Here is a 21,681-nt window from a genome sequence, read left to right on the forward strand (position 1 = left end):
AACGTCATAGTATAGTAAGGCGTCAAAATCGGGCGAAAAAAGTCAAAAAAAATTTTCACCTCAAAAAGTCATAAAAAACGTCATAGTATAGTAAGGCGTCAAAATCGGTCGAAAAAAGTCATAAAAATTTTTGACCTCAAAAAGTCATAAAAAACGTCATAGTATAGCATGGCGTTTTTTTCGGACAAAAAAAGTCAAAAAAATTTTTGACCTCAAAAAGTCATAAAAAACGTCATAGTATAGTAAGGCGTCAAAATCGGCCAAAAAAAGTCAAAAAAATTTTTGACCTCAAAATGTCATACAAAACGTCATAATATAGTAAGGCGACAAAATCGGCCAAAAAAAGTCAAAAAAATTTTTGACCTCAAAAAGTCATAAAAAACGTCATAGTATAGTAAGGCGTCAAAATCGGGCGAAAAAAGTCAAAAAAAATTTCACCTCAAAAAGTCATAAAAAACGTCATAGTATAGTAAGGCGTCAAAATCGGGCGAAAAAAGTCAAAAAAAATTTTCACCTCAAAAGTCATAAAAGACGTCATAGTATAGTATGGTGTTTTTTTCGGACAAAAAAAGTCAAAATTTTTTTTGACCTCAAAAAGTCATAAAAAACTTCATAGTATAGTAAGGCGTCAAAATCGGGCGAAAAAAGTCAAAAAAAATTTTCACCTCAAAAAGTCATAAAAAACGTCATAGTATAGTAAGGCGTCAAAATCGGTCGAAAAAAGTCATAAAAATTTTTGACCTCAAAAAGTCATAAAAAACGTCATAGTATAGCATGGCGTTTTTTTCGGACAAAAAAAGTCAAAAAAATTTTTGACCTCAAAAAGTCATAAAAAACGTCATAGTATAGTAAGGCGTCAAAATCGGCCAAAAAAAGTCAAAAAAATTTTTGACCTCAAAATGTCATACAAAACGTCATAATATAGTAAGGCGACAAAATCGGCCAAAAAAAGTCAAAAAAATTTTTGACCTCAAAAAGTCATAAAAAACGTCATAGTATAGTAAGGCGTCAAAATCGGGCGAAAAAAGTCAAAAAAAATTTCACCTCAAAAAGTCATAAAAAACGTCATAGTATAGTAAGGCGTCAAAATCGGGCGAAAAAAGTCAAAAAAAATTTTCACCTCAAAAGTCATAAAAGACGTCATAGTATAGTATGGTGTTTTTTTCGGACAAAAAAAGTCAAAATTTTTTTTGACCTCAAAAAGTCATAAAAAACTTCATAGTATAGTAAGGCGTCAAAATCGGGCGAAAAAAGTAAAAAAAAAATTCACCTCAAAAAGTCATAAAAAACGTCATAGTATAGTAAGGCGTCAAAATCGGGCGAAAAAAGTCAAAAAAAATTTTCACCTCAAAAGTCATAAAAGACGTCATAGTATAGTATGGTGTTTTTTTCGGACAAAAAAAGTCAAAAATTTTTTTGACCTCAAAAAGTCATAAAAAACGTCATAGTATAGTAAGGCGTCAAAATCGGGCGAAAAAAGTCAAAAAAATTTTTGACCTCAAAAAGTCATAAAAAACGTCATAGTATAGTATGGCGTTTTTTTCGGACAAAAAAAGTCAAAAAATTTTTGACCTCAAAAAGTCATAAAAAACGTCATAGTATAGTAAGGCGTCAAAATCGGTCTAAAAAAGTCAAAAAAATTTTTGACCTCAAAAAGTCATAACAAACGTCATAGTATAGTATGGCGTTTTTTTTGGACAAAAAAAGTCAAAAAATTTTTTGACCTCAAAAAGTCATAAAAAACGTCATAGTATAGTAAGGCGTCAAAATCGGGCGAAAAACGTCAAAAAAAATTTTTGGCCTCAAAAAGTCATGAAAAACGTCATAGTATAGTAAGGCGTCAAAATCGGTCGAAAAAAGTCAAAAAAATTTTTGACCTCAAAACGTCATAGTATAGTATGGTGTTTTTTTCGGACAAAAAAAGTCAAAAAATTTTTTGACCTTAAAAAGTCATAAAAAACGTCATAGTATAGTATGGCGTTTTTTTCGGACAAAAAACGTCAAAAAAATTTTTGACCTCAAAAAGTCATAAAAAACGTCATAGTATAGTAAGGCGTCAAAATCGGGCAAAAAAAGTCAAAAAAAAATTTCACCTCAAAAAAGTCATAAAAAACGTCATAGTATAGTAAGGCGTCAAAATCGGTCGAAAAAAGTCAAAAAATGTTTTGACCTCCAAAAGTCATAAAAAACGTCATAGTATAGTAAGGCGTCAAAATCGGGCGAAAAAAGTCAAAAAAATTTTTCACCTCAAAAAGTCATAAAAAACGTCATAGTATAGTACGGCGTTTTTTTCGGACAAAAAAAATTTTGACCTCAAAAAGTCATAAAAAACGTGATAGTATAGTAAGGCGTCAAAATCGGGCGAGAAAAGTCAAAATTTTTTTTCACCTCAAAAAGTCATAAAAAACATCATAGTATAGTAAGGCGTCAAAATCGGGCGAAAAAAGTCAAAAAAAATTTTCACCTCCAAAAGTCATAAAAAACGTCATAGTATAGTAAGGCGTCAAAATCGGGCGAAAAAAGTTAAAAAAAATTTTCACCTCCAAAAGTCATAAAAAACGTCATAGTATAGTATGGCGTTTTTTTCGGACAAAAAAAGTCAAAATTTTTTTTGACCTTAAAAAGTCATAAAAAACGTCATAGTATAGTAAGGCGTCAAAATCGGGCGAAAAAAGTCAACATTTTTTTTGACCTCAAAAAGTCATAAAAAACGTCATAGTATAATAAGGCGTCAAAATCGGGCGAAAAAAGTCAAAAAAAATTTTCACCTCAAAAAGTCATAAAAAACGTCATAGTATAGTAAGGCGTCAAAATCGGGCGAAAAAAGTCAAAAAAAATTTTCACCTCCAAAAGTCATAAAAAACGTCATAGTATAGTAAGGCGTCAAAATCGGGCGAAAAAAGTTAAAAAAAATTTTCACCTCCAAAAGTCATAAAAAACGTCATAGTATAGTATGGCGTTTTTTTCGGACAAAAAAAGTCAAAATTTTTTTTCACCTCAAAAAGTCATAGAAAACGTCATAGTATAGTAAGGCGTCAAAATCGGGCGAAAAAAGTCAAAAAATTTTTTGACCTCAAAAAGTCATAAAAAACGTCATAGTATAGTATGGCGTTTTTTTCGGACAAAAAAAGTCAAAAAATTTTTTGACCTCAAAAAGTCATAAAAAACGTCATAGTATAGTAAGGCGTTTTTTTCGGACAAAAAAAGTCAAAAAAATTTTTCACCTCAAAAAGTCATAAAAAACGTCATAGTATAGTAAGGCGTCAAAATCGGTCGAAAAAAGTCAAAAAAGTTTTTGACCTCAAAAAGTCATAAAAAACGTCATAGTATAGTATGGCGTTTTTTTTCGGACAAAAAAAGTCAAAAAATTTTTTGACCTCAAAAAGTCATAAAAACGTCATAGTATAGTATGGCGTTTTTTTCGGACAAAAAAAGTCAAAATTTTTTTTGACCTCAAAAAGTCATAAAAAACGTCATAGTAAAGTAAGGCGTCAAAATCGGGCGAAAAAAGTCAAAAAAAATTTTGACCTCAAAAAGTCATGAAAAACGTCATAGTATAGTAAGGCGTCAAAATCGGTCGAAAAAAGTCAAAAAAAATTTTCACCTCAAAAAGTCATAAAAAACGTCATAGTATAGTAAGGCGTCAAAATCGGGCGAAAAAAGTCAAAAAAAATTTTGACCTCAAAAAGTCATGAAAAACGTCATAGTATAGTAAGGCGTCAAAATCGGTCGAAAAAAGTCTAAAATTTTTTTGACCTCAAAACGTCATAGTATAGTATGGCGTTTTTTTCGGACAAAAAAAGTCAAAATTTTTTTTGACCTTAAAAAGTCATAAAAAACGTCATAGTATAGTATGGCGTTTTTTTCGGACAAAAAACGTCAAAAAATTTTTTGACCTCAAAAAGTCATAAAAAACGTCATAGTATAGTATGGCGTTTTTTTGCAGACAAAAAACGTCAAAAAAATTTTTGACCTCAAAAAGTCATAAAAAACGTCATAGTATAGTAAGGCGTCAAAATCGGGCGAAAAAAGTCAACATTTTTTTTGACCTCAAAAAGTCATAAAAAACGTCATAGTATAGTAAGGCGTCAAAATCGGGCGAAAAAAGTCAAAAAAAATTTTCACCTCAAAAAGTCATAAAAAACGTCATAGTATAGTAAGGCGTCAAAATCGGTCGAAAAAAGTCAAAAAAATTTTTGACCTCAAAAAGTCATAAAAAACGTCATAGTATAGTATGGCGTTTTTTTCGGACAAAAAAAGTCACAAAATTTTTTACCTCAAAAAGTCATAAAAAACGTCATAGTATAGTAAGGCGTCAAAATCGGTCTAAAAAAGTCAAAAAAATTTTTGACCTTAAAAAGTCATAAAAAATGTCATAGTATAGTAAGGCGTCAAAATCGGGCGAAAAAAGTCAAAAAAATTTTTGACCTCAAAAAGTCATAAAAAACGTCATAGTATAGTATGGCGTTTTTTTCGGACAAAAAAAGTCAAAAAAAATTTTGACCTCAAAAAGTCATAAAAAACGTGATAGTATAGTAAGGCGTCAAAATCGGGCGAGACACGTCAAAAATTTTTTTCACCTCAAAAAGTCATAAAAAACGTCATAGTATAGTAAGGCGTCAAAATCGGGCGAAAAAAGTCAAAAAAATTTTTCATCTCAAAAAGTCATAAAAAACGTCATAGTATAGTACGGCGTTTTTTTCGGACAAAAAAAATTTTGACCTCAAAAAGTCATAAAAAACGTGATAGTATAGTAAGGCGTCAAAATCGGGCGAGAAAAGTCAAAATTTTTTTTCACCTCAAAAAGTCATAAAAAACATCATAGTATAGTAAGGCGTCAAAATCGGGCGAAAAAAGTCAAAAAAAATTTTCACCTCCAAAAGTCATAAAAAACGTCATAGTATAGTAAGGCGTCAAAATCGGGCGAAAAAAGTTAAAAAAAATTTTCACCTCCAAAAGTCATAAAAAACGTCATAGTATAGTATGGCGTTTTTTTCGGACAAAAAAAGTCAAAATTTTTTTTGACCTTAAAAAGTCATAAAAAACGTCATAGTATAGTAAGGCGTCAAAATCGGGCGAAAAAAGTCAACATTTTTTTTGACCTCAAAAAGTCATAAAAAACGTCATAGTATAATAAGGCGTCAAAATCGGGCGAAAAAAGTCAAAAAAAATTTTCACCTCAAAAAGTCATAAAAAACGTCATAGTATAGTAAGGCGTCAAAATCGGGCGAAAAAAGTCAAAAAAAATTTTCACCTCCAAAAGTCATAAAAAACGTCATAGTATAGTAAGGCGTCAAAATCGGGCGAAAAAAGTTAAAAAAAATTTTCACCTCCAAAAGTCATAAAAAACGTCATAGTATAGTATGGCGTTTTTTTCGGACAAAAAAAGTCAAAATTTTTTTTGACCTCAAAAAGTCATAGAAAACGTCATAGTATAGTAAGGCGTCAAAATCGGGCGAAAAAAGTCAAAAAATTTTTTGACCTCAAAAAGTCATAAAAAACGTCATAGTATAGTATGGCGTTTTTTTCGGACAAAAAAAGTCAAAAAATTTTTTGACCTCAAAAAGTCATAAAAAACGTCATAGTATAGTAAGGCGTTTTTTTCGGACAAAAAAAGTCAAAAAAATTTTTCACCTCAAAAAGTCATAAAAAACGTCATAGTATAGTAAGGCGTCAAAATCGGTCGAAAAAAGTCAAAAAAGTTTTTGACCTCAAAAAGTCATAAAAAACGTCATAGTATAGTATGGCGTTTTTTTTCGGACAAAAAAAGTCAAAAAATTTTTTGACCTCAAAAAGTCATAAAAACGTCATAGTATAGTATGGCGTTTTTTTCGGACAAAAAAAGTCAAAATTTTTTTTGACCTCAAAAAGTCATAAAAAACGTCATAGTAAAGTAAGGCGTCAAAATCGGGCGAAAAAAGTCAAAAAAAATTTTGACCTCAAAAAGTCATGAAAAACGTCATAGTATAGTAAGGCGTCAAAATCGGTCGAAAAAAGTCAAAAAAAATTTTCACCTCAAAAAGTCATAAAAAACGTCATAGTATAGTAAGGCGTCAAAATCGGGCGAAAAAAGTCAAAAAAAATTTTGACCTCAAAAAGTCATGAAAAACGTCATAGTATAGTAAGGCGTCAAAATCGGTCGAAAAAAGTCTAAAATTTTTTTGACCTCAAAACGTCATAGTATAGTATGGCGTTTTTTTCGGACAAAAAAAGTCAAAATTTTTTTTGACCTTAAAAAGTCATAAAAAACGTCATAGTATAGTATGGCGTTTTTTTCGGACAAAAAACGTCAAAAAATTTTTTGACCTCAAAAAGTCATAAAAAACGTCATAGTATAGTATGGCGTTTTTTTGCAGACAAAAAACGTCAAAAAAATTTTTGACCTCAAAAAGTCATAAAAAACGTCATAGTATAGTAAGGCGTCAAAATCGGTCGAAAAAAGTCAAAAAAGTTTTTGACCTCAAAAAGTCATAAAAAACGTCATAGTATAGTATGGCGTTTTTTTTCGGACAAAAAAAGTCAAAAAATTTTTTGACCTCAAAAAGTCATAAAAACGTCATAGTATAGTATGGCGTTTTTTTCGGACAAAAAAAGTCAAAATTTTTTTTGACCTCAAAAAGTCATAAAAAACGTCATAGTAAAGTAAGGCGTCAAAATCGGGCGAAAAAAGTCAAAAAAATTTTTGACCTCAAAAAGTCATGAAAAACGTCATAGTATAGTAAGGCGTCAAAATCGGTCGAAAAAAGTCAAAAAATTTTTTCACCTCAAAAAGTCATAAAAAACGTCATAGTATAGTAAGGCGTCAAAATCGGTCGAAAAAAGTCAAAAAAATTTTTGACCTCAAAAAGTCATAAAAAACGTCATAGTATAGCATGGCGTTTTTTTCGGACAAAAAAAGTCAAAAAATTTTTTGACCTCAAAAAGTCATAAAAAACGTCATAGTATAGTATGGCGTTTTTTTCGGACAAAAAAAGTCAAAATTTTTTTTGACCTCAAAAAGTCATAAAAAACGTCATAGTATAGTAAGGCGTCAAAATCGGGCGAAAAAAGTCAAAAAAAATTTTGACCTCAAAAAGTCATGAAAAACGTCATAGTATAGTAAGGCGTCAAAATCGGTCGAAAAAAGTCTAAAATTTTTTTGACCTCAAAACGTCATAGTATAGTATGGCGTTTTTTTCGGACAAAAAAAGTCAAAATTTTTTTTGACCTTAAAAAGTCATAAAAAACGTCATAGTATAGTAAGGCGTCAAAATCGGGCGAAAAAAGTCAACATTTTTTTTTACCTCAAAAAGTCATAAAAAACGTCATAGTATAGTAAGGCGTCAAAATCGGGCGAAAAAAGTCAACATTTTTTTTGACCTCAAAAAGTCATAAAAAACGTCATAGTATAGTAAGGCGTCAAAATCGGGCGAAAAAAGTCAAAAAAAATTTTCACCTCAAAAAGTCGTAAAAAACGTCATAGTATAGTAAGGCGTCAAAATCGGTCGAAAAAAGTCAAAAAAATTTTTGACCTCAAAAAGTCATAAAAAACGTCATAGTATAGTATGGCGTTTTTTTCGGACAAAAAAAGTCACAAAATTTTTTACCTCAAAAAGTCATAAAAAACGTCATAGTATACTAAGGCGTCAAAATCGGTCTAAAAAAGTCAAAAAATTTTTTGACCTTAAAAAGTCATAAAAAATGTCATAGTATAGTAAGGCGTCAAAATCGGGCGAAAAAAGTCAAAAAAATTTTTGACCTCAAAAAGTCATAAAAAACGTCATAGTATAGTATGGCGTTTTTTTCGGACAAAAAAAGTCAAAAAAAATTTTGACCTCAAAAAGTCATAAAAAACGTCATAGTATAGTATGGCGTTTTTTTCGGACAAAAAAAGTCACAAAATTTTTTACCTCAAAAAGTCATAAAAAACGTCATAGTATAGTAAGGCGTCAAAATCGGTCTAAAAAAGTCAAAAAATTTTTTGACCTTAAAAAGTCATAAAAAATGTCATAGTATAGTAAGGCGTCAAAATCGGGCGAAAAAAGTCAAAAAAATTTTTGACCTCAAAAAGTCATAAAAACGTCATAGTATAGTATGGCGTTTTTTTCGGACAAAAAAAGTCAAAAAATTTTTTGACCTCAAAAAGTCATAAAAAACGTCATAGTATAGTAAGGCGTTTTTTTCGGACAAAAAAAGTCAAAAAAAAATTTTCACCTCAAAAAGTCATAAAAAACGTCATAGTATAGTACGGCGTCAAAATCGGTCGAAAAAAGTCAAAAAAGTTTTTGACCTCAAAAAGTCATAAAAAACGTCATAGTATAGTATGGCGTTTTTTTCGGACAAAAAAAGTCAAAAAATTTTTTGACCTCAAAAAGTCATAAAAAACGTCATAGTATAGTATGGCGTTTTTTTCGGACAAAAAAAGTCAAAATTTTTTTTGACCTCAAAAAGTCATAAAAAACGTCATAGTATAGTAAGGCGTCAAAATCGGGCGAAAAAAGTCAAAAAAAATTTTGACCTCAAAAAGTCATGAAAAACGTCATAGTATAGTAAGGCGTCAAAATCGGTCGAAAAAAGTCTAAAATTTTTTTGACCTCAGAACGTCATAGTATAGTATGGCGTTTTTTTCGGACAAAAAAAGTCAAAAAATTTTTTGACCTCAAAAAGTCATAAAAAACGTCATAGTATAGTATGGCGTTTTTTTCGGACAAAAAACGTCAAAAAAATTTTTGACCTCAAAAAGTCATAAAAAACGTCATAGTATAGTAAGGCGTCAAAATCGGGCGAAAAAAGTCAACATTTTTTTTTACCTCAAAAAGTCATAAAAAACGTCATAGTATAGTAAGGCGTCAAAATCGGGCGAAAAAAGTCAAAAAAAATTTTCACCTCAAAAAGTCATAAAAAACGTCATAGTATAGTAAGGCGTCAAAATCGGTCGAAAAAAGTCAAAAAAATTTTTGACCTCAAAAAGTCATAAAAAACGTCATAGTATAGTATGGCGTTTTTTTCGGACAAAAAAAGTCACAAAATTTTTTACCTCAAAAAGTCATAAAAAACGTCATAGTATAGTAAGGCGTCAAAATCGGTCTAAAAAAGTCAAAAAAATTTTTGACCTTAAAAAGTCATAAAAAATGTCATAGTATAGTAAGGCGTCAAAATCGGGCGAAAAAAGTCAAAAAAAATTTTGACCTCAAAAAGTCATAAAAAACGTCATAGTATAGTATGGCGTTTTTTTCGGACAAAAAAAGTCAAAAAAAATTTTGACCTCAAAAAGTCATAACAAACGTCATAGTATAGTAAGGCGTCAAAATCGGGCGAGACAAGTCAAAATTTTTTTTCACCTCAAAAAGTCATAAAAAACGTCATAGTATAGTAAGGCGTCAAAATCGGGCGAAAAAAGTCAAAAAAATGTTTCATCTCAAAAAGTCATAAAAAACGTCATAGTATAGTATGGCGTATTTTTCGGACAAAAAACGTCAAAAAAATTTTTGACCTCAAAAAGTCATAAAAAACGTCATAGTATAGTATGGCGTTTTTTTCGGACAAAAAAAGTCAAAAAATTTTTCACCCCAAAAAGTCATAAAAAACGTCATAGTATAGTAAGGTGTCAAAATCGGTCGAAAAAAGTCAAAAAAATTTTTGACCTCAAAAAGTCATAAAAAACGTCATAGTATAGTAAGGCGTCAAAATCGGGCGAAAAACGTCAAAAAAATTTTTGACCTCAAAAAGTCATGAAAAACGTCATAGTATAGTAAGGCGTCAAAATCGGTCGAAAAAAGTCAAAAAAATTTTTGACCTCAAAACGTCATAGTATAGTATGGCGTTTTTTTCGGACAAAAAAAGTCAAAAATTTTTTTGACCTTAAAAAGTCATAAAAAACGTCATAGTATAGTATGGCGTTTTTTTCGGACAAAAAACGTCAAAAAAATTTTTGACCTCAAAAAGTCATAAAAAACGTCATAGTATAGTAAGGCGTCAAAATCGGGCGAAAAAAGTCAAAAAAAATTTTCACCTCAAAAAGTCATAAAAAACGTCATAGTATAGTATGGCGTTTTTTTCGGACAAAAAAAGTCAAAAAAAATTTTGACCTCAAAAAGTCATAAAAAACGTGATAGTATAGTAAGGCGTCAAAATCGGGCGAGACAAGTCAAAATTTTTTTTCACCTCAAAAAGTCATAAAAAACGTCATAGTATAGTAAGGCGTCAAAATCGGGCGAAAAAAGTCAAAAAAATTTTTCATCTCAAAAAGTCATAAAAACGTCATAGTATAGTATGGCGTTTTTTTCGGACAAAAAACGTCAAAAAAATTTTTGACCTCAAAAAGTCATGAAAAACGTCATAGTATAGTAAGGCGTCAAAATCGGTCGAAAAAAGTCAAAAAAATTTTTGACCTCAAAACGTCATAGTATAGTATGGCGTTTTTTTCGGACAAAAAAAGTCAAAAAATTTTTTCACCTTAAAAAGTCATAAAAAACGTCATAGTATAGTATGGCGTTTTTTTCGGACAAAAAACGTCAAAAAAATTTTTGACCTCAAAAAGTCATAAAAAACGTCATAGTATAGTAAGGCGTCAAAATCGGGCGAAAAAAGTCAAAAAAAAATTTCACCTCAAAAAGTCATAAAAAACGTCATAGTATAGTAAGGCGTCAAAATCGGTCGAAAAAAGTCAAAAAATTTTTTGACCTCAAAAAGTCATAAAAAACGTCATAGTATAGTACAGCGTTTTTTTCGGACAAAAAAAATTTTGACCTCAAAAAGTCATAAAAAACGTGATAGTATAGTAAGGCGTCAAAATCGGTCGAGAAAAGTCAAAAAATTTTTTCACCTCAAAAAGTCATAAAAAAACATCATAGTATAGTAAGGCGTCAAAATCGGGCGAAAAAAGTCAAAAAAAATTTTTCACCTCAAAAAGTCATAAAAAACGTCATAGTATAGTAAGGCGTCAAAATCGGTCTAAAAAAGTCAACATTTTTTTTGACCTCAAAAAGTCATAAAAAACGTCATAGTATAGTATGGCGTTTTTTTCGGACAAAAAAAGTCAAAATTTTTTTTGACCTCAAAAAGTCATAGTATAGTAAGGCGTCAAAATCGGGCGAAAAAAGTCAAACAAATTTTTGACCTCAAAAAGTCATTAAAAACGTCATAGTATAGTATGGTGTTTTTTTCGGACAAAAAAAGTCAAAAAAATTTTTGACCTCAAAATGTCATAAAAAACGTCATAGTATAGTACGACGTTTTTTTCGGACAAAAAAAGTCAAAAAATTTTTCACCTCAAAAAGTCATAAAAAACGTCATAGTATAGTAAGGCGTCAAAATCGGTCTAAAAAAGTCAAAAAATTTTTTGACCTCAAAAAGTCATAAAAAACGTCATAGTATAGTAAGGCGTCAAAATCGGTCGAAAAAAGTCAAAAAATTTTTTGACCTCAAAAAGTCATAAAAAACGTCACGTATGGCGTTTTTTTCGGACAAAAAAAGTCAAAAAATTTTTCACCTCAAAAAGTCATAAAAAACGTCATAGTATAGTAAGGCGTCAAAATCGGTCTAAAAAAGTCAAAAAAATTTTTGACCTCAAAAAGTCATAACAAACGTCATAGTATAGTATGGCGTTTTTTTCGGACAAAAAAAGTCAAAAATTTTTTTGACCTCAAAAAGTCATAAAAAACGTCATAGTATAGTAAGGCGTCAAAATCGGGCGAAAAACGTCAAAAAAATTTTTGACCTCAAAAAGTCATGAAAAACGTCATAGTATAGTAAGGCGTCAAAATCGGTCGAAAAAAGTCAAAAAATTTTTTGACCTCAAAACGTCATAGTATAGTATGGCGTTTTTTTCGGACAAAAAAAGTCAAAAATTTTTTTGACCTTAAAAAGTCATAAAAAACGTCATAGTATAGTATGGCGTTTTTTTCGGACAAAAAACGTCAAAAAAATTTTTGACCTCAAAAAGTCATAAAAAACGTCATAGTATAGTAAGGCGTCAAAATCGGGCGAAAAAAGTCAAAAAAAAATTTCACCTCAAAAAGTCATAAAAAACGTCATAGTATAGTAAGGCGTCAAAATCGGTCGAAAAAAGTCAAAAAAATTTTTGACCTCAAAAAGTCATAAAAAACGTCATAGTATAGTACAGCGTTTTTTTCGGACAAAAAAAATTTTGACCTCAAAAAGTCATAAAAAACGTGATAGTATAGTAAGGCGTCAAAATCGGGCGAGAAAAGTCAAAAAATTTTTTCACCTCAAAAAGTCATGAAAAACATCATAGTATAGTAAGGCGTCAAAATCGGGCGAAAAAAGTCAAAAAAAATTTTCACCTCCAAAAGTCATAAAAAACGTCATAGTATAGTAAGGCGTCAAAATCGGGCGAAAAAAGTTAAAAAAAATTTTCACCTCCAAAAGTCATAAAAAACGTCATAGTATAGTATGGCGTTTTTTTCGGACAAAAAAAGTCAAAATTTTTTTTTACCTCAAAAAGTCATAGAAAACGTCATAGTATAGTAAGGCGTCAAAATCGGGCGAAAAAAGTCAAAACATTTTTTGACCTCAAAAAGTCATTAAAAACGTCATAGTATAGTATGGTGTTTTTTTCGGACAAAAAAAGTCAAAAAAATTTTTGACCTCAAAAAGTCATAAAAAACGTCATAGTATAGTACGGCGTTTTTTTCGGACAAAAAAAGTCAAAAAATTTTTTTACCTCAAAAAGTCATAAAAAACGTCATAGTATAGTAAGGCGTCAAAATCGGTCTAAAAAAGTCAAAATTTTTTTTGACCTCAAAAAGTCATAAAAAACGTCATAGTATAGTAAGGCGTCAAAATCGGTCGAAAAAAGTCAAAACATTTTTTGACCTCAAAAAGTCATAAAAAACGTCATAGTATAGTATGGCGTTTTTTTCGGACAAAAAAAGTCAAAAAAATTTTTCACCTCAAAAAGTCATAAAAAACGTCATAGTATAGTATGGCGTTTTTTTCGGACAAAAAAAGTCAAAAAAAATTTTCACCTCAAAAAGTCATAAAAAACGTCATAGTATAGTAAGGCGTTTTTTTCGGACAAAAAAAGTCAAAAAATTTTTTGACCTCAAAAAGTCATAAAAAACGTCATAGTATAGTATGGCGTTTTTTTCGGACAAAAAAAGTCAAAATTTTTTTTGACCTCAAAAAGTCATAAAAAACGTCATAGTATAGTAAGGCGTCAAAATCGGGCGAAAAAAGTCAAAAAAATTTTTGACCTCAAAAAGTCATGAAAAACGTCATAGTATAGTAAGGCGTCAAAATCGGTCGAAAAAAGTCAAAAATTTTTTTGACCTCAAAAAGTCATAAAAAACGTCATAGTATAGTAAGGCGTCAAAATCGGGCGAAAAAAGTTAAAAAAAATTTTCACCTCCAAAAGTCATAAAAAACGTCATAGTATAGTATGGCGTTTTTTTCGGACAAAAAAAGTCAAAAATTTTTTTGACCTCAAAAAGTCATAGAAAACGTCATAGTATAGTAAGGCGTCAAAATCGGGCGAAAAAAGTCAAAAAATTTTTTGACCTCAAAAAGTCATTAAAAACGTCATAGTATAGTATGGTGTTTTTTTCGGACAAAAAAAGTCAAAAAAATTTTTGACCTCAAAAAGTCATAAAAAACGTCATAGTATAGTACGGCGTTTTTTTCGGACAAAAAAAGTCAAAAAATTTTTCACCTCAAAAAGTCATAAAAAACGTCATAGTATAGTAAGGCGTCAAAATCGGTCTAAAAAAGTCAAAAATTTTTTTGACCTCAAAAAGTCATAAAAAACGTCATAGTATAGTAAGGCGTCAAAATCGGTCGAAAAAAGTCAAAAAAATTTTTGACCTCAAAAAGTCATAAAAAACGTCATAGTATAGTATGGCGTTTTTTTCGGACAAAAAAAGTCAAAAAAATTTTTCACCTCAAAAAGTCATAAAAAACGTCATAGTATAGTATGGCGTTTTTTTCGGACAAAAAAAGTCAAAAAAAATTTTCACCTCAAAAAGTCATAAAAAACGTCATAGTATAGTAAGGCGTCAAAATCGGTCTAAAAAAGTCAACATTTTTTTTGACCTCAAAAAGTCATAAAAAACGTCATAGTATAGTATGGCGTTTTTTTCGGACAAAAAAAGTCAAAATTTTTTTTGACCTCAAAAAGTCATAGTATAGTAAGGCGTCAAAATCGGGCGAAAAAAGTCAAACAAATTTTTGACCTCAAAAAGTCATTAAAAACGTCATAGTATAGTATGGTGTTTTTTTCGGACAAAAAAAGTCAAAAAAATTTTTGACCTCAAAATGTCATAAAAAACGTCATAGTATAGTACGACGTTTTTTTCGGACAAAAAAAGTCAAAAAATTTTTCACCTCAAAAAGTCATAAAAAACGTCATAGTATAGTAAGGCGTCAAAATCGGTCTAAAAAAGTCAAAAAAAATTTTGACCTCAAAAAGTCATAAAAAACGTCATAGTATAGTAAGGCGTCAAAATCGGTCGAAAAAAGTCAAAAAATTTTTTGACCTCAAAAAGTCATAAAAAACGTCACGTATGGCGTTTTTTTCGGACAAAAAAAGTCAAAAAATTTTTCACCTCAAAAAGTCATAAAAAACGTCATAGTATAGTAAGGCGTCAAAATCGGTCTAAAAAAGTCAAAAAAATTTTTGACCTCAAAAAGTCATAACAAACGTCATAGTATAGTATGGCGTTTTTTTCGGACAAAAAAAGTCAAAAATTTTTTTGACCTCAAAAAGTCATAAAAAACGTCATAGTATAGTAAGGCGTCAAAATCGGGCGAAAAACGTCAAAAAAATTTTTGACCTCAAAAAGTCATGAAAAACGTCATAGTATAGTAAGGCGTCAAAATCGGTCGAAAAAAGTCAAAAAATTTTTTGACCTCAAAACGTCATAGTATAGTATGGCGTTTTTTTCGGACAAAAAAAGTCAAAAATTTTTTTGACCTTAAAAAGTCATAAAAAACGTCATAGTATAGTATGGCGTTTTTTTCGGACAAAAAACGTCAAAAAAATTTTTGACCTCAAAAAGTCATAAAAAACGTCATAGTATAGTAAGGCGTCAAAATCGGGCGAAAAAAGTCAAAAAAAAATTTCACCTCAAAAAGTCATAAAAAACGTCATAGTATAGTAAGGCGTCAAAATCGGTCGAAAAAAGTCAAAAAAATTTTTGACCTCAAAAAGTCATAAAAAACGTCATAGTATAGTACAGCGTTTTTTTCGGACAAAAAAAATTTTGACCTCAAAAAGTCATAAAAAACGTGATAGTATAGTAAGGCGTCAAAATCGGGCGAGAAAAGTCAAAAAATTTTTTCACCTCAAAAAGTCATGAAAAACATCATAGTATAGTAAGGCGTCAAAATCGGGCGAAAAAAGTCAAAAAAAATTTTCACCTCCAAAAGTCATAAAAAACGTCATAGTATAGTAAGGCGTCAAAATCGGGCGAAAAAAGTTAAAAAAAATTTTCACCTCCAAAAGTCATAAAAAACGTCATAGTATAGTATGGCGTTTTTTTCGGACAAAAAAAGTCAAAATTTTTTTTTACCTCAAAAAGTCATAGAAAACGTCATAGTATAGTAAGGCGTCAAAATCGGGCGAAAAAAGTCAAAACATTTTTTGACCTCAAAAAGTCATTAAAAACGTCATAGTATAGTATGGTGTTTTTTTCGGACAAAAAAAGTCAAAAAAATTTTTGACCTCAAAAAGTCATAAAAAACGTCATAGTATAGTACGGCGTTTTTTTCGGACAAAAAAAGTCAAAAAAATTTTTTACCTCAAAAAGTCATAAAAAACGTCATAGTATAGTAAGGCGTCAAAATCGGTCTAAAAAAGTCAAAATTTTTTTTGACCTCAAAAAGTCATAAAAAACGTCATAGTATAGTAAGGCGTCAAAATCGGTCGAAAAAAGTCAAAACATTTTTTGACCTCAAAAAGTCATAAAAAACGTCATAGTATAGTATGGCGTTTTTTTCGGACAAAAAAAGTCAAAAAAATTTTTCACCTCAAAAAGTCATAAAAAACGTCATAGTATAGTATGGCGTTTTTTTCGGACAAAAAAAGTCAAAAAAAATTTTCACCTCAAAAAGTCATAAAAAACGTCATAGTATAGTAAGGCGTTTTTTTCGGACAAAAAAAGTCAAAAAATTTTTTGACCTCAAAAAGTCATGAAAAACGTCATAGTATAGTAAGGCGTCAAAATCGGTCGAAAAAAGTCAAAAATTTTTTTGACCTCAAAAAGTCATAAAAAACGTCATAGTATAGTAAGGCGTCAAAATCGGGCGAAAAAAGTTAAAAAAAATTTTCACCTCCAAAAGTCATAAAAAACGTCATAGTATAGTATGGCGTTTTTTTCGGACAAAAAAAGTCAAAAATTTTTTTGACCTCAAAAAGTCATAGAAAACGTCATAGTATAGTAAGGCGTCAAAATCGGGCGAAAAAAGTCAAAAAATTTTTTGACCTCAAAAAGTCATTAAAAACGTCATAGTATAGTATGGTGTTTTTTTCGGACAAAAAAAGTCAAAAAAATTTTTGACCTCAAAAAGTCATAAAAAACGTCATAGTATAGTACGGCGTTTTTTTCGGACAAAAAAAGTCAAAAAATTTTTCACCTCAAAAAGTCATAAAAAACGTCATAGTATAGTAAGGCGTCAAAATCGGTCTAAAAAAGTCAAAAATTTTTTTGACCTCAAAAAGTCATAAAAAACGTCATAGTATAGTAAGGCGTCAAAATCGGTCGAAAAAAGTCAAAAAAATTTTTGACCTCAAAAAGTCATAAAAAACGTCATAGTATAGTATGGCGTTTTTTTCGGACAAAAAAAGTCAAAAAAATTTTTCACCTCAAAAAGTCATAAAAAACGTCATAGTATAGTATGGCGTTTTTTTCGGACAAAAAAAGTCAAAAAAAATTTTCACCTCAAAAAGTCATAAAAAACGTCATAGTATAGTAAGGCGTCAAAATCGGTCGAAAAAAGTCAAAAAAGTTTTTGACCTCAAAAAGTCATAAAAAACGTCATAGTATAGTATGGCGTTTTTTTCGGACAAAAAAAGTCAAAATTTTTTTTGACCTCAAAAAGTCATAAAAAACGTCATAGTATAGTAAGGCATCAAAATCGGGCGAAAAAAGTCAAAAAAATTTTTGACCTCAAAAAGTCATGAAAAACGTCATAGTATAGTAAGGCGTCAAAATCGGTCGAAAAAAGTCAAAAAATTTTTTGACCTCAAAACGTCATAGTATAGTATGGCGTTTTTTTCGGACAAAAAAAGTCAAAATTTTTTTTGACCTTAAAAAGTCATAAAAAACGTCATAGTATAGTAAGGCGTCAAAATCGGCCAAAAAAGGTCAAAATTTTTTTTGACCTCAAAATGTCATAAAAAACATCATAGTATAGTAAGGCGTCAAAATCGGACAAAAAAAGTTAAAATTTTTTTTGACCTCAAAATGTCATAAAAAACGTCATGGGGGGGTAAGGCGTCAAAATCGGACAAAAAAAGTCCACATTTTTTTTTTACCTCAAAATGTCATAAAAAACTTCATATGGCAGTAAGGTGTCAAAAAATGCCAAAAAAAGTCATTTTCTTGTAAGACCTTAAAATGTCACAAAACACGTCATAGGGGGTAAGGCGTCAAAATATGCCAAAAAAGTGATTTTTTAGTAAGACCTCAAAATGTCATAAAATATGTCATACAGTTATAAGGCGTCACAATATGCCAAAGGAATGATTTTTTAATAAGACCTCAAAATGTCATAAAATACATCATACGGTTATAAGGCGTCACAATATGCCAAAAAAAGTTGAGTTTGGTAAGACCTCAAAATGTCATGAAAAACATCATAGTATATTAAGGCATCAAAATATGCCAAAAAAAGTCATTTTTTTTAGTAAATGCATGTGCAAAAAATGGAACAACCCTGACACTGAGACAACCCATTGCGTGAATACTTTTACTTTAAAAAAATACTTTAAAGTAAATTTAATAGTACTTAGTACTTTTTTTTAAGTAAGATTCTTGATGTAGTACTTTCACTTTCACTTGAGTAAATGTTTCGCGGGGTATTTGTACTTTTATTTTAGTACTAAGCTTCAGTACTTCTACTACATCACCCTTTTCTAGTCTAACAAATCGAAGCATTTCACACCACATGCTATTCACCCATTCATACACACACTCATGGTGTAACAATCTGGGGCAGTTTGGAGTTCCGTGTCTTGACTGGTTGGCAGAGGAAATAATTCTGGCTTTGTAATGTCATTGACCACAATCTGTTTACAGCTGCAGACTTATTGAATGAATGCTTTATTAATAACATTTGTAACTGCCGCTGACTTACTGTTACAGTTAACCTCTTAGAAACTAAAAAAAAAAATTAAAAAAACAAAACAAAAAAACCCACAATTCTTTATTCATGTTTTTAAGGCTTGTAATTGCACAACTGATGGCTTATCAGAAAATGTGATTATTACCCCAAGCACCAGTCAGATATCAAAACCTAGCAATCCAAAAGCTGTTAATGTTAATTAATGGCTTTTTAATTATTTGTTTAAATTTCACAAAGGCATTAGGTGCAACTTAAAATCTCCTTATAAAGGGTGTCCCGTGTTATCAGATCTTTTAGTAACAGACACAGCAAATGGAACAGAAGCACTCAGCAGTAAAAGTTTACACACAGGAGAACAAATGTCTTTACTCACTGATGTGGGCTCATGTTTCTGAATGTCTCTCCTCTCCAACAGTCATCTACAGCACCAAACTGTACCGCTTCTTCAAGTACATAGAGAACCGAGACGTGGCCAAGTCTGTGCTGAAGGACAGAGGACTGAAAAAGATCCGTCTGGGAATAGAAGGTACAGAGCCGTGAGGTGTTGTCTTCTTTCATGAAGTATCCCCCCCAAAAAAAACCCACAGTGTATCCAGATATAATAATGTCCATGATGGTCTGTGGGGCCTCTCAGGAGTGATATCTGAAGTCAGGAGATTGATGAAGTTCTCTGGGGATTTTCTTTTTTTTTTATTTTGTAAATGGGTCATTTTACAAGATTGTAGCTCAGGGCACAATATTTCACAACCAGACACGTTAATTTCTACAGATCTTTGTCTTTAGCTGTTTATCTCCTTAGTAGTTTAGCTGTTATGAAAGCACTGCTGGCCTCGAGAGCCTCTCTGAACTGAAAAATAACACACCCAGAGGAAGAACATTTTCAGTCATGGAAACACTTTCACTTGTTAAGAAAAAGTAGTGGAACTTTCCCTCAGGGTGACGGCAGGAAAACGTTCCCAGGACTTTAAACACGATTCGGCATGACATCAGCCTGGAAACGAGTTTCCACTACAACACTAATGACGTGCTCTGGAAACGTGTGTTTTTCACAACATGTTTTTAATGAAATCTCAAAACTGAGCAGTAGCTAAAAACACTCACAGGAACACTTGGACAGGAGGTTATGTTCTGGACTGTTTTGTGGCCAAGACCAGTCACTTCCTGGAGTCTTCAGCAGATGTTTGACCCACAAAATGAGTTGTTGTTGTTTTTACACTTTAGTTTTTCTACAGATGAACAAATGAGATCTAACAAGTTAGGTAGTGAGGTTTACCAGGCTAACTGTTAACCCTTTAACAGCTAAGTCTATATGCTAAGCTAAGCTAACCAGCTGCTGGCTCCAGCTACACATTTACTGTACAGACACAAGTCCAACTCGAAGGCTGTAGTTGCGTCCTTAACAGTTCTTCTGATCCGTTTTTGTCCCTTCATGTTCTCCAGGCTACCCTACCTACAAAGAGAAGGTGAAGCGCCGTCCCGGAGGTCGTCCAGAGGTCATCTACAACTATGTCCAGCGTCCCTTCATCCGCATGTCCTGGGAGAAGGAGGAGGGGAAGAGCCGCCACGTGGACTTCCAGTGCGTCAAGTCCAAGTCCACCACCAACCTGGCTGCTGCCGCCGCGGACATTCCCCAGGACCAGCTGGTGGTCATGCATCCCCCGGGGCCGCAGGTGGACGAGGTGGACACTCTGCCGCAACTGCCGGCCGCCAGCGACCCCCACCAATCAGCGCACGGACAGGGCCTGGAGAACAACGCGACCCCCCAGCTAGCACAGGCCCACGAGGGCCTGAACCAGCAGGCTCAGGACAGTCCCAACCAGGCCGCGCAGGGTCTGGCCCACAGCAACCAGCAGCAGCAGCAGCAGCACAGCAGCAGCCACACTCAGGCCACTTACCACTATGAGCCAGACCCTGACACACCGTCACCCTCTGCATGAGACTGGCTGCACACTTAACCTACCCTCTGCTCCTGTGTTCACACTGCTAGCAGCAAGTGCTTTTATTCACACACACACACACACACACACACACACTGTTCAGCCACAACTCTAGAACCAGTTATGGGTTTTAATGTTGTGGCTGGTCACCGAACATCATCACACTGAGCTAAATTCAGAGCCAGAAACCTGAGAACACAGAGACACGGTGAAGCACAGAAATCTTTTCCCAGCCTGAAGAAGTGGCTCTTCCTTCCCCATGTTGCTTTCAGTGTGAACACAAACCTTGCTCCTGCACCTCCTCCACAGTCCCCTCTCATCTCCTCTTCCTCCTCCTCTTCCTCCTCCTCCTAGGTGGCAAAACACCACTTTGCCTTCCGTCTGCAGCCTTTCTCTCACAGCGTCCCAACGAACAAGAACAGCTCAGCAGCTAAGGACAGATAAAAGCACATCAGCAGGCCTCCTCGCTCACCGACCTTCATCCATCCATTTTATTTATCTGACCAGAGGAGAAAACAGATGCATTCAGTAAACATGTGAACAGACAGAGTACTGTATGTCGTTTTAAAGAAGCTGTGAGTGTGTGGAGTGTGCGTTGTGCTGCTAAGATGCCGTACCTCTCTCAGACTGTGGATTTCAGTGCCTCTTTACACTAAGTTCAGATGTGAAGATTCACTTTTGTCCAGCACATGTGAAGGTTTATGATGACAGAGTTTTTGTTTTACACAGCACAGATGAGGATTCTTCATAGGATGTTCTGTCCTCCTGTCGTTTATACCAGTTGGTTTGGTTCCTAGTTTTGGTTTCAGACCATGTTTTTTTTTTTTACTGTTTCTCTTTTTTCGGCCCCAGTTTGAGTCCTGACTGAGCTGCTCTGAAAACTCTGCACAGGTTTATCACCACTGCTGTGAGCACACAGGATGTCAGAGATGTTCAACACAATGTTTTTCTAATAAAGAATATTCACAACACCTCTGTGAATCATAGTCACTTTGTTATTTTAAATTCTTTTCCAAAATAAAGCAGGCAGATGGTTTTCTCAGGTATTTGTGGACGTCCTGCACATCACTAAATCTCATATTAGATAGACAGTGTAGAGGAATCATTAACTGCATTGTCCTGTGTCAACAACTCTGCTGTTCTGACAGTCAAAAAGTTGGACCTAAAGAATAACCATAGACTGTATAAAACATTGGTTTCAGGGGAGTCGGTTTTGTGACCAAACCATGGGCATTTGAGCTGCGCCATCTTGGATTTTAGTGGGAGTGTACTTTCCATATTTGGTGGAGAGGCGGTTACTCTACAGGTCAGCCGGCCGAGAACCCGCCCACTTAGCTCGGAGCAACCGAGCTAGCCTAAGGCTAATCAGCTAGGCTAACAAGCTAAGCGGCAGCTACACGCAGCTACATCCATCACACGACAGTCCCCGAGTCCGACCCGACTAGCTCTATATATTATAATA

General features: G+C 32.5%; 1 protein-coding gene across 2 annotated transcripts in view; it reads left to right on the forward strand.

The window, feature by feature from the left end:
* Positions 1 to 21,186, forward strand: part of LOC121182464 (BTB/POZ domain-containing protein 10-like) — a 43,020-nt gene extending 21,834 nt beyond the window's left edge. For both annotated transcript variants that reach the window (XM_041038986.1, XM_041038985.1), the window contains exons 7-8: positions 18,698 to 18,808; positions 19,723 to 21,186. In XM_041038986.1, coding sequence (XP_040894920.1) covers positions 18,698 to 18,808; positions 19,723 to 20,219 — 608 coding nt within the window. In that variant the 3' untranslated portion in view covers positions 20,220 to 21,186. The remainder of the gene's footprint in view (positions 1 to 18,697; positions 18,809 to 19,722) is intronic.
* Positions 21,187 to 21,681: the final 495 nt, after the last annotated feature.

Source organism: Toxotes jaculatrix, chromosome 5 (assembly GCF_017976425.1).
Source record: "Toxotes jaculatrix isolate fToxJac2 chromosome 5, fToxJac2.pri, whole genome shotgun sequence".
In the NCBI taxonomy this organism is placed as follows: Eukaryota; Metazoa; Chordata; class Actinopteri; family Toxotidae; genus Toxotes; species Toxotes jaculatrix.